Genomic DNA, 13875 nt, shown 5'->3' with positions numbered 1-13875 from the left:
TGTGTTATCTTTCAGATTATAGGCTACACAACAACCTAAAAATGTCTTTCATGCGGGGGGTGCAATTTTATCAATTTTATCTTTTTATAATAGTAAAAACTTAAAATATGCACAATTGCAAAATTTATACAACTGAGCCTTTTTACCGATGATTACATAATGCATTTCACAGTTTAAAAAAGAGTTTTGATTTACAGTTTAAAACCTAGCCTCTTTTAAAACAATGACTATTTTGTATTTAAACTTTCATTTCTTCGATCTTTACAGCCCGAAACCACGGATAAGTTTCAAACAGTCCGTCAACAGGGTCAAGCTCATAGGAAAACTTCAGACACTCAGAACAAAACGGAAGCGGAAACCATCCATCGCGACGCTTACACTAAATGTCAACATGATAACAACGGTGAAAGAAAAAATCCGGAATATCCGTCAAAGGTTTAAGGCGCCCCCAAGTCCTGTCATATTGGGGGTCATTGATACGGAAGTGACGTCATCTGCTAAAATTGTGCGGGTTTTCATCAGTAGCACATTCAAAGGTAAGTTTCAGAGTAGTGTTTTATGTAAACTTTATTTGTTTTACAACAATTATGAAAGAAGTTATTTTAACTTATACTGAAATCATTCTTGTTTGCCCGAATGTTAGTGCGCGAGGGTCTTAATGTGGGAGGAAACCGGAGTACCCGGAGAAAACCCACGTGATCGGGAAGGTGACCCCCAAAGAACAAGAACGAGGGAGCGAGATCACGAGATTTGTTATTTGGTCCTTATCGGCCACCATAAAAATCACCGACCTGTTTTGTATTGTGATATCCAACTAATTAGGTGTGTCGTGTAATATTTCGCATAATGGCTTGTACTTTTTGATAGATTCGGTAGAGGAGAGAAACATACTGATCGAGGAGGCGTATCCGGAACTGAAGTCTTTTTGTCAGGCCCGGGGGTACGATTTCCAGGTAGTGGACATGCGCTGGGGGGTGAGGGACCAGGCTTCCGATGACCATAGTACCACAGACCTCTGTCTCAAGGAAATTGATTTGTGCCAAAAATTGTCGACAGGACCAAATTTTCTGGTGAGATCTTTTGTACAATTTTTTTAAATAATTGTTTCGGCGAGTTAGATTCAACAAAATGTTCTTTAAAAAACCCAATTGTCTCTGGGTTATATGAAAGAAATAGTATAAGATTATAATTTTCAAAAAAAAGATTTTATTTTACTGCAGCGATTTTCTCTCTCATTCACCAATTTATATAGGAATTATCAATTTTCGTGTGGATTTTTGTTTGAAAGTGTCAAATCAGAATAGTACATCTCCTCAAAGCCACAGGGACCTGATAATTTGTTACAGCTATATTTGAACCAAAACTAAGATGTCAAGAGTAATTTTACATGTTTAGGGGTTTAGATCGATTTTCGGTAAATATGACACCCAATGATCATATGATCATTGAGGTGTCAATATGAACTTTGGGGGGNGTCATTATTACCGAAAGTCGATATAAACCTCTAAAGCATGTAAAATTACTCTGAACATCTTAGTTTAGGTCCAAATATAGCTGTAACAAATTATCAGGTCCCTGTGCTCAAAGCCTCAGATCCGCACTATCACAAGGAAGCAAATACACCAACATACCCCGTCTCCAGCACACATACACACGTGCACGCATCCACAACATACACGGAGGCACATCATTAAATAACCTAAGCTGTTATAAGGACGTTAAAAAAATAAAACCAAACCTCCTCAAAGCTGCTTCATATTTCAAAATGGAAAAAAAGAGAACCGGAAGTATGTCCGGAAGCACATATTATAATTATGCAGAACGTGGCACTTAATTTTTCTGAATTCATTGAACTAATTATTCTGCTTCTTGTTAACAGTCCTTTGTTTCACATCGGTATGGAGCCCCACAGCTGCCTCGTCAGATCGAGGCTGAGGAGTTCGAGAAAATGGTCAGCAATATTGACGAAGACGCTTCTGAAGGGAAAGAATTACTGACAAGGCAAGATCATTATATATTTTATCGAAAAAATTGGCAAAACGTTGTAGAATCTACAATGTGTTCTATGAAAACAGTGCTGTATATGCGTATATGTCTGAGGATGTTCTATAAATAAAACAATAACTGTATTTATCTATTTATTCAGATATATTTAATGAAACTGAAGGATGAATGATAAGAAATTATTAGAAAACATTTTAAAGAGAAATAAAAGGTCTGCTTATTATTTTTTTCAGAAAAGTGAATAACATTAGTTAAGGATGCCTGTCCCATTGCACTGTGGATTTCGTTTTGGATATAACTGTGGCACGGTTGGGCTCCGCCGGTTAGAGCGATATGATATGTTCTTTTTTCTCTTTTTTTCAGAAATGATTTATCAAAGCTATAGTTAAACATTTTTTAATGCATAGTTAATTTTTTGGGCAGTGGCGTGGGTATCCTTAAGTAAAAAAAAACAGTAAAAATTATTAATTTGTCAATTGATTTAGAAAATCATTGATGAAATATAACATAAATGATAAAGCAGAATTAAAATTAAGAAAACAAGACTGACGTCACAAACCACATTCTTTTGTCCAATCAGATGGTACCTTCGTGATGAGAACAGAGTACCAGTGACCTACATTCTGTCACCAATAAGTCGTCAAATTCCGGACTTTTTCGGCAAGAACGAAGAAGAAACGACGCTGCTTGCTAAGCAACGATGGCTAAGGGAAAAAGCGGCCATGCTGGAAATGCTTCAAGATCTGGCTCAGAAATATTTGTCACCCAGCGAGTGTGAAAAATACGAGATATCAGGTAGTTAACAAAATATCACACGATTACTGTTGATTGCTTAATTTTTCGCAAATTTTATTCAGCAATTGTGCCCCAAACGACTTATCCGCGTGCATATCATATCTGTCACGGAACAGGAGCAGGCATACATGTACACGCTGTTTTATATTTGTGTGCAGTTCTTTTTGTGAAGTATTCGCTTTCAATACTCTTTGGAATTAACATGAAAATTTAAAATCACAAATTTAAAAAAAATCATGCGTTAAATCACGTTATTCAATTTTACTTTTGACTAAATTGTTATTTTCATGCGATATCTGCGGAAAGGTCAATTGTTGAACTTAACACGGCTTTGAAATGCTCTGTTTAGTAAGGAATATGAATCAAATTCTGAATTCAATATATCGCAAAATGACACCACGTGAAAACGAAGCAAAATACAGAATTTGTGAGGGTTTCAATTCGCAAGAGGAAGAATATCATCTTTTTCACTCAAACCATTGATTTGAATGAGCAACAGACGCTCTTCGCGAGTTAACGCGAAAATATATTCATGTTGTAAACAAAACTGAATTAGCCATGTACAGACCAACAAGAGATAAATAATATATAATATATATATAATAGAAATATTGAATAAAAGTAAAGTTTAATTGAAAAAAAATGCATATCAAATTTGAAAATCTTATCAATAACATCTGCGTTTTCTTTCAAATCCCCTCAATAAGCCTTAGATTGATTTCATTATTGTACTTAAAATACTATACGTATGTTGCATAAAACATATTTATTCTGTTTTATCTTTAACTCTTCCAACAATTCAGCCTTCTTGTGAAGGCCTATTTCGGAATCCGTTAATCATTAACACAGGGATTTAACATGTCATAATTCTATAGCATATTGGTCGTAATAAAGGACAAATATGTCGACTTGTATTGCAAATAATCACGCGTTTGAGCCCTGTGATTGTTAAAACAAACACAATTGAAATATCCCAACAGAACGCCATATATGGCGAGCGAGTATTTGACGTAAAAGTTTCGCGTGAGACACCGGGCAGCCATTTTACGTCATTTACACGTCGCGTGACAATGTTGTTGCTGATTTTAGTGACGGAGAAAGAAACGGCAGTGGGGCTTATAGACACCCCGGCCCCCGGGAAACACTGTCTGTGGTTCCGGCGTAATATAACGGATATTGAGGATCAGCCGCCAAGTGATCTGTTGGAGAGATACATGGGTAAGCTATTTTTATTACGTCTTTACGTCATTTCGCTTCATTCGTTTACATCACATCCTCTATACGGATTGCTACAGAGATACTAAGGTAACTGTCCCTTGTCCCATATCTCACCCTTCCAGCGATCTTCCTTAGAGATACATAGAGAATAATACATGCCTTTTTCCATATCACACCCAGTATCAACCCGAGACTGCAATATCAGCCCAAAGGCCGAAGGCCCGAGGGCTGATATTGGGCGAGGGTTGATACTGGGTGTGATATGGAAAAAGGTGTGTTTTATTCTGTTTATTATATACTTACTAATAAAAACTTCTATCTTATGATTTATTTTTATTTTTGAAATATTGAAAAACTTTTTTTTCCCAAAAGGGGTGTGATATGGGTTTTGCGGGCTGATACGGGTTTTGGGATGTGATACGGCGAAGGCTGATATGGGGTTAGAGCAATTGTGTCGTATCGCATATACAAAAAACCCGTATTTATTAGTAAGTATGTAATAAATAGGTATACAATCGTTAGGTGACTTCCGCTTCCTTGATATATAGGTAACATGCATCCATATGATTGTTTCTACGTCATTTCCGATTCTTTAATTTTCTTCACTTTTACAGGACTTAATTTTCTTTCCAAAATCTGGAGAATGTGAACGAAATATGTGTGTGTTTTTTTTTTAACTAATATTGCCCTTCTGGGAAGGAAGGAAGGAAGGAAGGGACTATAAGTTTCATTAAGGCAGGAAAGTCTTGAATAAATTACGACGATTCGTCTACATTGTTTATGTCCGAGTTAGTACGATGTTTTCACGAGTTTTAAGAGAAGGTTATTAGAGGAAAAGTGTACAGAAGATAAAACTAATGTGTATTTGTCATAGTTCAAGTATTTTATTTACCGGTCATAAAAGGGTTTAAATTCGTTAATTGCCGTTTCATTTTTGCAAGTCCTATAACATATTCAATCTTTCTTTCTCGGCTCTAGAATGTAAGGGACCAGACACAAAATGGCAGGCGGCTCGAGAGTCCTTAAGGAAACTGAAAGACGAGAAGATGCCACTAGTATTACCGCCGCAAAACCTGTTCACCTACGATATCAAATGGACGGAAACAGGTAAATAAAAGAGTAGATACGATAAGGGGCAGGTTTGGACCCTTCTTTGAAATCTACGTTGCCGGATCCCATCTGCACGTAACATGTCGAGTTTGAGGATATCTTGTTTAAGTTTGCTCTTGTATTTTACAAGTTTTCTCAACTGCTGGGTTTAGAGGGTATCATGCAATTAAGGATCCCCGTCTCATTGTACTGTGGTTTTTCGTATATACAGTAGCCTCCCCTTAATTTCCCTTCGGATATAACTGTACCAAAATTGGGCCATGACACATCAGTCGACAAGATATAGGTCAATCGGTTAGGGCGATAGAGTCCAGTGTTCGAATCCCAGTCTAGCCCCTGCTGAAATTGTACACTCAGAACCCTGTTGTTGATTAAATTTTGTTGATTTCATCTTAATTTTTTTCATAAAAGTTCATAAATGTTTAATCAAAGAGAAAGTCATGCATGAAGTTAGTGCGTAGTTACAGTCTTTGGTAGAGAGGTACGAGCATCTTTAAAAAAAATAGAACACTTTCGGACTACAACAATAATTTAAACAAATTAAATTAAAGACAATTTTGATCCCGATGATGGAGCATCTTGATTTACCCATCGAGTACGTCTCCTACAAAATGAGCCCTAAAGCTTTATCATTAAGCAAATCTGTTATCATTTTAGACAATATGACCCTCGGAAGTCGAACATCAACTAAAAATCACATAACATTTGCGAATGTGTTTTTTTTCCAGCAATTGTTTTGTAAAATGTTTTATTTACAAGAGTTTAAGTTCACGAAATAAACAATTAAAAAATACTATCTACATGTGATCCAAGGTCATAACTAGCCCTTGTTCGGAGTGGATTAATTTAAGAACTTGTCCAGGACAGGGCCTTGCTAGGGGGCAAGGGGTACAACAAGCAGCGTTTTTGTTTTCTTTGGGGTTTTTTTCTGTTTAAAAATTTGGTGGATTCACCTGCATGACAGCGTATAGGCAGCTATGCGCCTGCGTTTATATACATTTTTGTGAGTCAAGATTTTTGCGCTCGATTCTATTTGCGAATGAACGCTAAAATACGTCTCTCACAAGTATTTAAACATACTGTATAATTAATTGAAATTTCAGCCCCGAAATTTAATCATTGAGCAAATGTCTACAATTAAAAGTATCTGAACACTGGGATTTTGAAATATATTTCAATATGTTCTTAAAACAATTTGAAGCCGGAGAAACCAGAGTACGTCTGGCCAATGTAGGCGTCACTGCTAGCCTGGGTTACTTGCACGTAAATCCGGTCCCCAACACGTAGATTCAATATGGCGGAGTTTGAACTCGAGGCTGGTACGTTGTTGTCGCCGGTCTGGAGCATGCCCACAAAGCGGCCGTTATTCAGAAGACTGGTGGTGATTGTGCCACCTAATCCACTCGTGGGGACAGCCTGGTTGATGCTCCAGTGAAAAACGTAGGTCCCCGACGTAGGGCACGTGAAAACACCCGTACTTGGAGTGTAAGCGTTACCGTCGTTAGTGTAGGTGTATTCGTAGTGGAGAGTTTGGTGATCCGAAACGTGTGGAATGTTTTGTCTGATAATTGCATAAAACGCCACGTTGGATCCTGAAAAAAAAATCATATTTTGAATTAAAAAAAATGGCTAATCGTGTTTATTTATTTGTTTTTTTTTGATTGAATGATATAAAAAAAAATCCTAGATTTTATCTTTGTTTCAGACCTGTGTTTGAAATACCTACACTGTCAACTTCTTATCTACAACTGATGTTAAAATTATTGAAAAATATTTGTAGCTTTCTAAAATGTCTGATGGAAATTATTAAGTCTCCAGACTAACTGAATGCTGTGCTCTCTACTGCTCATTATTTTAGTTTAAACATATTTTATTGCCAAAAGATGCAAGAGGATTGGGCACAAGTTACATAAACATTATTAACGCCCTTTCATTATAAGATAAATAATTGTATATACACATCAAAAGATGGCTTTCATAGTTTAAATCACTACATTTATCTATTATTGAGAGAGAGAGAGAGTGTGTTACTTATTCATTGCAGTTTATATAATGTACATGCTAATTATATATAGCGTTGTTACAAAAGAAACACGGAACGCAAAGAAATTTTAGTTCTTGACTATAAGGAAAATGAATTAAATTATAAAAAAATATGAAAATGAAAATGAAAATGCCTTACCAGTCTGTCGCCCTAACCTGTGTAAGCTATCTGTTGATTCCAACGCGCTGAGCCTCTCAGAAAGTTTCTGATTATCCGAACTGAGCTGTTGGTTTTCCACTCGTATTGTGTTCAGTTCCTGTTTCAAGGAATGAAACAGTTTCATATCGTCTGCTCGCAATTTTTCCCACTCGCTGACATCTTTTCCCGGATTTCCGAAAGCCAAAGACAGAGAAAACAAAATGACTGAAAGGAAAAGAAAAGACATATTTGCCGGGATCTACGAACTGGAATGGAAAGATTTTAGGGATTGAGGCCTTATACATATATACAGATACGATATCTTGGTTGGGGTCAGAAGATAAATTCCCACATTTTGCCAACAAGGTCAGCCATTTTTACAGGAATAGCACGAACTGGACGATTCTTACGTGGCACATGACCTCATTATAATATCTTAGTCTTGACCTTTTCGTACGCTCAGTTTCTTTGTACTGAAAATTCGTAAGTAAGTCATGGACGATGACATTGTTTATACTTTTTGACTGAAACAGAGTTTTCATAACGTAAATTTCATTTTTATTTATATTCGTGTAAAAAAAATATAGATTCATAAAACATCTCACAGTTGATGTGATAAAACTCGATTTAAAACATTAAATATTCACGTTCCCCGATCGGAATGTCACTCGGGCTTTTTCGGCAATTACAACAAACGCTTTTTCCCCCCTGAAAATTCCCGATAATATCCGATTGTAACTTTCCATATTGTATACCTGCTATTTGTTGGCCATTCCGGCAATCACCTAATTCTCGTCAATCGTAAATTCCCGATGATATCCGATTTTAATCTTCCATTTTGTGTACATGTTAGGTTCGGGCCTTTCCGGCAACCACAAAATACACACCCGAAAATTTCCGATGATATCCTATTTTGTATACCTATTAGGTTCAAGACTTTCCGGCAATCATTAAATACTCGTCAACCGGCAATTTCCGATGATATCCGATTTTAACCTTCCATTTTGTATACCTGTTAGGTTAGGACTTTTCCGGCAATTATGAAATACTATCAACCGGAATTTCCCGATGATATCTGATTGTAACCTTCTATTGTGTATATCTGTTATTTCAGGTGTGGATAAGAATAATCCAGAGCACTGGCGATACCTGAAGAAGCTGACATCAGACCTCGTGACCAGAATGAAGGAGATGATACTGGACGGTATCATAAATCAGTCCCCGAACAACCGTGACGTCATGCTGGTCGAATGCTCACAACACCTGTCATTTGCAAGAAAGAAGTGCAACATTTTCTACGGTCGGGAGGAAATTTTAGCGGTTTGTTCAACGACACCCCTCGATATATCGAACTATTGATAACGTTCTCATTTTCAGACATTCGCGATATTTCGAAGTAATTACCATTGTTTTTGAAACCACAGACGTAGAAAAAAAATTGTGCAGATGCGCTGATGGCCGGCCATATTGCGCACCTAATGAAATAAGTTTCTCGTGAAAATAAATAAGAAACAAATGTTGTTGTTTTTTTAAAATAAAGAGGAATGTACACTCTATCAGTAAATGTTTTAAGATCATTATAATTATAAGATGAAGTCATCAAAAAACGAATGAATGTACTTTCCCCTGTGTTCCATATGACGTTACATTTTCCCATAATCTTGTGTATTTTCTTGGTCTGAAAATTTAAAAACTTGTTTTAAGCTTCCTGCTCCTAAATTAATATATAAGTTTGGCTTGTGGAACCCCTTGTCCGAATTATATGAGATTTAATCGATTGTCCCTCCTTCTTAAAAACGGACTTGAGCAAGGCTTCAACTTGAAATGCGTTAAGATATGGTTAAGATCTAGAATTAGAGTTCTAATAATATTCAGAGGTTTGTACCATTTACATGTGGAGTTAGTAAGACAAAATATGATTCTGAATTCTAAATATTTTGAAAACATTTCAAATTTAAAAAAAAATGGTTTTATCTATTTAAAATTCTTAATATCTTTATAGAAAGTTCGAGATTTCCTTAGCAACAAATCAAGAAGGCTTTTAGTGATCCATGGAAAATCTGGGTCAGGTAAAAGCTCGATTGCTGCCATGACAGTCAAGCACGCGAGGACATGGATGTCGTCTAAAAATGCTGCCGTTGTTATTAGGTAACTATGGCAACAGTGCGTCATACAAGGTTTTTATTGGTCATAGATCCACATGTAGCCGGTACGAAATTTTAAATTCGTTTTAAACGACATGAAAATGGAACGCTGACATTAGTATTTTATTAACTGTTGTTTCGCACAATGATATTTTAAAGTTAAAGTGAAAAAAATGCATCCATTTTGTAATTTGCGGCTTCTTTATGCTACTATGCTAGGCATTGACGCAGTCGTGCTGGGTTCGCAAATTCATGTACCGCGAAAGCTGCAAAATTAACTCTGCCACAAAAAAATCCCGGTATACAGTATATACACATGTATAAGTTAAAGTTAACTTCAGGACTTCATTTCAGCGTTTGTAACGATGCAGTTCAATCTAAATGTCTTTTCCAGATAATATGATAAACTGTATATATTTTTTGAACTTCGCGCATGACTAATTTCGCGATCTGACCTTTATTAACAGACGGTGTTATCACGCGAGCGGGAGGGCGGGTGGACGTGCAAGGTTTCTGCTTGATATTTCAAGTAATATCCGGCGGATTAACTTAAAACTTGCTGGGAAGGTTAATTACTATATAAGCTCGAACAAGTATGATAACCACCGTTATCCGACAGTAATTTACGGAGTTATGCCCCTTTATTCAATGCAACGTGTGGCGGGCGCTTAGCGGTAACCTTGTTTGTATATTATTTTCTGTCAATTTGCTATATTGGAACGTGAACTTGCTGGACAGGAATAAAAACGGGATGAATGAGAATAAATTCTACATTTTATGTTCTGCAGATTTCTCGGTACGACGGCGACTAGCTCTACAATCCTAAGTCTTCTACAAAGCGTTGTAAAACAGGTGAAGACAATATACCGACAGAATCCCTCTGTATCACAGGTAGGTTACAAGCTTTCTGGGGACTATAAAACGAGAGCAGTTAAGGATCCCCGTACCACTGCAAAAAACTGTAAATATTCCATGATTTTTTTTGTGGCTTGATTCTAGCTTTGATAAATCATTTCTGAAAAGAAAACCTTACCTCGCGGGACTGTAATGAAAAACAAATGATAACGGTGAAATAAAATAATGATAAAGAAAGAGCCAGTCCAGGGTTCGAAACACGGACCTTCGTTCATTATCCTGTCGCTTTAACTATCTGAGCTCCTCTATCAATGGCAGTCCCCTGACCCAATCGGGAACCGTCGGCACTTTTCGTAAATTATAAAATACTCGTTACGTAAAGTACCGACGGTTACCGATTGTCGTTCTAAAATTTTATCCGAAAACAAAACTAAGGGAAGTGGGGTACTGAATGTGTAAAAAAAAAACATGCATGGGAATTCTTTGTCAATTTGCCTGCAATGGGAAATGAATCCTAGTCCCGTTTATAGGTTTGCCTTTTTTTGAACGTAGACAATGGGCGAATTTAACATGAAGTGAACTCTCCGAGGACAATTTGATGAGCAAATTATAAATACTATTGCGTACAGCACATTCAAGTGTAAGCATATTAACTCATTTATAAGGAAACGTATTTACGGTGAACAAAACAATGCATTCGGTCTAGTTGTCGTTTAAGCAAAAGAACAAAATATATTTAAAACATAAGAATCGAGTAATAAACCATCCTTCGTTTATATCACAGAATCCAAAGGCATTGATGAAGGAATTTGAAAACTGTCTAAAAATGGCCAAAGCTGACCGCCCCCTTGTGGTCATTTTGGACAGCCTTAACCAACTTGACACTGAAAATTCCGGACATAAACTTGAATGGCTAACCCTGACTATGGAAAATCTTCCCCACGTGAAAATCGTTCTGACCACGCTGGACGATGACTCAAATGGGACTCTTGGTCGACTTAAGGTGAGTCAAGTAGCAGACATTTTTAAATAGTACGTTGTTTTAAAGATGCATTCACCACAGTTTTGTATTGAAGTAGATCCGTCATACACCGCACAGTAAACCATGTGTGATTTGTTAGCTTATAACTCAACAGAATGGAAGTTTGAAGCACATCAAAATGAAATACTTTGTAAGATCATGCTGCTCGTATGCTAATGACTGTCTTTAATATTTTGCAACACGAACTGTCCTATGTGAGTAATTTTGAGTAATCTGTGTTTAAGCCTTCCCGTTTCAAAGGTGTACCAGTATAGTTGAAAAAAGCGGATGGAACAAAATTTAGCTATTGTTTTAATAGATACAACAGCTTGAAGACTAACCCCAAAGCATGCAAAAATAAAAGCCGAAAAAGAAGGGTTCAACACAAAAAACCGTTTGCCAAACTCATTCATTAAATAACAACCCTTCCCTTTTTCCAACTCACTTTTACTGACCAATTAGATTATCAGGTTTTTTAATGGTTAAAAAGTGGTATATTATTTTTCAACTAAAATCAAGTTCTTAAAATATCAGTAATGTAAATAGTGCATATTCATCACAGGATAAATACACCGGAAGTGAAAGTTACATCAGCATACCAGAACTTCCAGCAAAAGATACGGAGGGAATAGTACAGCAATATCTCAACCAACGAAACCGGAAGTTGACTGCTGACCAAATGACGTACTTCCTGTCGCACATGAAGTCGTGTGCGATCCCACTTTACTTGAAGCTGTCGTTTAATGAAGCCTGCAAATGGCATTCATACACACCAAGTGATGAAATGATGCTTCAAGCCACCATAGAAGAAAGTATTAAACATTTCTTTTCTCACCTAGAGCGAAAACACGGGAAGATCTTCGTCTTCAAAGGTCTTGGATACTTAACCGCAGGTATTATTAATTATACAATTGTGTTGAAAGAGATTGTCTCCCTTGTGGAATGGTTTCCCACTAGAGAGGAATAATTCTGTTAAACATTGAATGCGAGACATTAAGATATGATAATAACAATTCCGTAGTCGTCGATGAGTCAAATCAGAACTGTTTCCAAGGTTATACTGGTTCGGAAATTCTGGTATGACAATGCATCTCCAGCACACACGCAGGCATACACACATAGTAAGATATTAGCCAGGTGGCATAGGACTTGTAGTTAGCGCCTGATAAGGCAGCTCCTGCGAATTCCTCAAAAAATGTATATCCTCTTTAGAGTGGCGTAATGTTAGCTAGATAGGGCGCTATATCAAATGTTGCATATTATTATTATTATCACGTTTCTATGATCAATTGTTTCTAGTAAGTATTTTAAATATGCATACAGATTACACTTTCACTGCAGTTACACTGCCTTTTAACAAGTATCTACTTTGAAAAGTCTCGTAGCTGCGTTTAAATAATAAACACGTTTTCATAGTTACATGCTAAAAGGTGTGGTTACCGCATTAGTATGTATATATGTTACCAAGGTTACAGTTTGTCATGGATGCTAACCGCATGCTAGGTATACACGTGTCCAAGGTCACCGTCCGTAATGTATGGTAACCGCATGTGAAAGATATACATTATAAAGGTTACCACATTGGTGTGTATATATGTAACCTTGGTTACAGTTTGTCATGGATACTAACCGCATGCTAGGTATACACGTTTCCATGGCCACCGTCCGTAATGTATGGAAACCCCATGGGAAAGATATACATTATAAAGGTTACCACATTGGTGTGTATATATGTAGCCTTGGTTACAGTTTGTCATGGATACTAACCGCATGCTAGGTATACACGTGTCCAAGGTCATCGTCCGTAATGTATGGAAACCTCATGTGAAAGATATACCTTTTGAAGGTCACAGCTGGTGATGCATAGTAATGTTTCCCAATGTTTTAGCTTATTTATGCATATTAACTACACGTTGAGTTAACACGTTTCTATGGTAACGGTATGTGAGTTATACGAGTTTTCATGGTTACAATCTCTTACGTAAATATGTTTCTCCTTGGTTACAGCACGTCTCGGCCTGTCAGAGCCGGAGCTGGAGGACGTACTATCTTGCGATGACGTCGTCCTTAGCGACATCTACCAATACTGGACACCGCCCGTCAGACGTCTTCCGCCATTACTGTTCGTCCGGCTTAAGATGGACATTGACGAATACCTTGGTTAGCAGAAACATTTTCCCATCGGCTAACTAGTTGTATACATTGCATCCCCACCGCTTCAAAAAGTCTAATTTGTTTGTTTATACCCTGCATATTTCAGATTGTTATCTAAGTTTTAATTTTCTTTTTGTCTTTTTTCTCTCTTTGTGTTCCAGTGGAGCGGGGTGTGGATGGAACACGTGTTCTGTTCTGGTACCATACGCAGTTCTTGGATGTGGCCCGTGACCGGTATTGTGAAACCGAGGCTGTTAGACGACAGCTTCACGAGGCGCTCGCCGAGTATTTCAGCGGGAAATGGGCGGACAGTGAGTGTAAATTAATTATTAATATTTTTCATCATAAGTATGTATTCAAGAATTCATATTTCGAAACATGCAAGTATATGA

The 13875-nt window shown here is 37.1% G+C and overlaps 2 protein-coding genes across 2 annotated transcripts in view; one reads left to right on the top strand and one right to left on the bottom strand.

The window, feature by feature from the left end:
- LOC110464630 (NACHT and WD repeat domain-containing protein 2-like) overlaps window positions 1-13875 on the top strand; it is a 32392-nt gene that overhangs the window by 811 nt on the left and 17706 nt on the right. The window contains exons 2-14 of the mRNA XM_021519959.1: window positions 268-536; window positions 868-1070; window positions 1880-2001; window positions 2585-2799; window positions 3889-4017; window positions 4945-5130; window positions 8424-8629; window positions 9312-9457; window positions 10242-10344; window positions 11093-11311; window positions 11892-12222; window positions 13337-13489; window positions 13645-13794. Of these exons, the coding sequence (XP_021375634.1) occupies window positions 268-536; window positions 868-1070; window positions 1880-2001; window positions 2585-2799; window positions 3889-4017; window positions 4945-5130; window positions 8424-8629; window positions 9312-9457; window positions 10242-10344; window positions 11093-11311; window positions 11892-12222; window positions 13337-13489; window positions 13645-13794 (2432 nt within the window). The remainder of the gene's footprint in view (window positions 1-267; window positions 537-867; window positions 1071-1879; window positions 2002-2584; window positions 2800-3888; window positions 4018-4944; window positions 5131-8423; window positions 8630-9311; window positions 9458-10241; window positions 10345-11092; window positions 11312-11891; window positions 12223-13336; window positions 13490-13644; window positions 13795-13875) is intronic.
- On the bottom strand, window positions 5625-7567 carry LOC110464648 (complement C1q-like protein 4). Its single transcript, XM_021519984.1, has 2 exons — window positions 7310-7567; window positions 5625-6719 (listed from the first exon to the last, which is right to left on the bottom strand). Exons 1-2 carry the CDS (start codon window positions 7554-7556, stop codon window positions 6313-6315), a joined length of 654 nt encoding a protein of 217 aa, XP_021375659.1. The 5' UTR covers window positions 7557-7567; the 3' UTR covers window positions 5625-6312.

The sequence above is a fragment of the Mizuhopecten yessoensis genome, unplaced genomic scaffold (assembly GCF_002113885.1).
Source record: "Mizuhopecten yessoensis strain PY_sf001 unplaced genomic scaffold, ASM211388v2 scaffold11017, whole genome shotgun sequence".
Lineage (NCBI taxonomy): Eukaryota > Metazoa > Mollusca > Bivalvia > Pectinida > Pectinidae > Mizuhopecten > Mizuhopecten yessoensis.
This window is presented reverse-complemented; position numbering and strand designations above follow the sequence as displayed.

Bases quoted from the DNA above. Each gene is read 5' to 3' on its own strand.
- LOC110464648 (XM_021519984.1), bottom strand. From the start codon at position 7,556: ATGTCTTTTCTTTTCCTTTCAGTCATTTTGTTTTCTCTGTCTTTGGCT. The intron at 6,720-7,309 runs GTAAGGCATTTT...TTTTTTTTTCAG, and splicing joins CAGGTTAGGGCGACAGACTG to GATCCAACGTGGCGTTTTAT.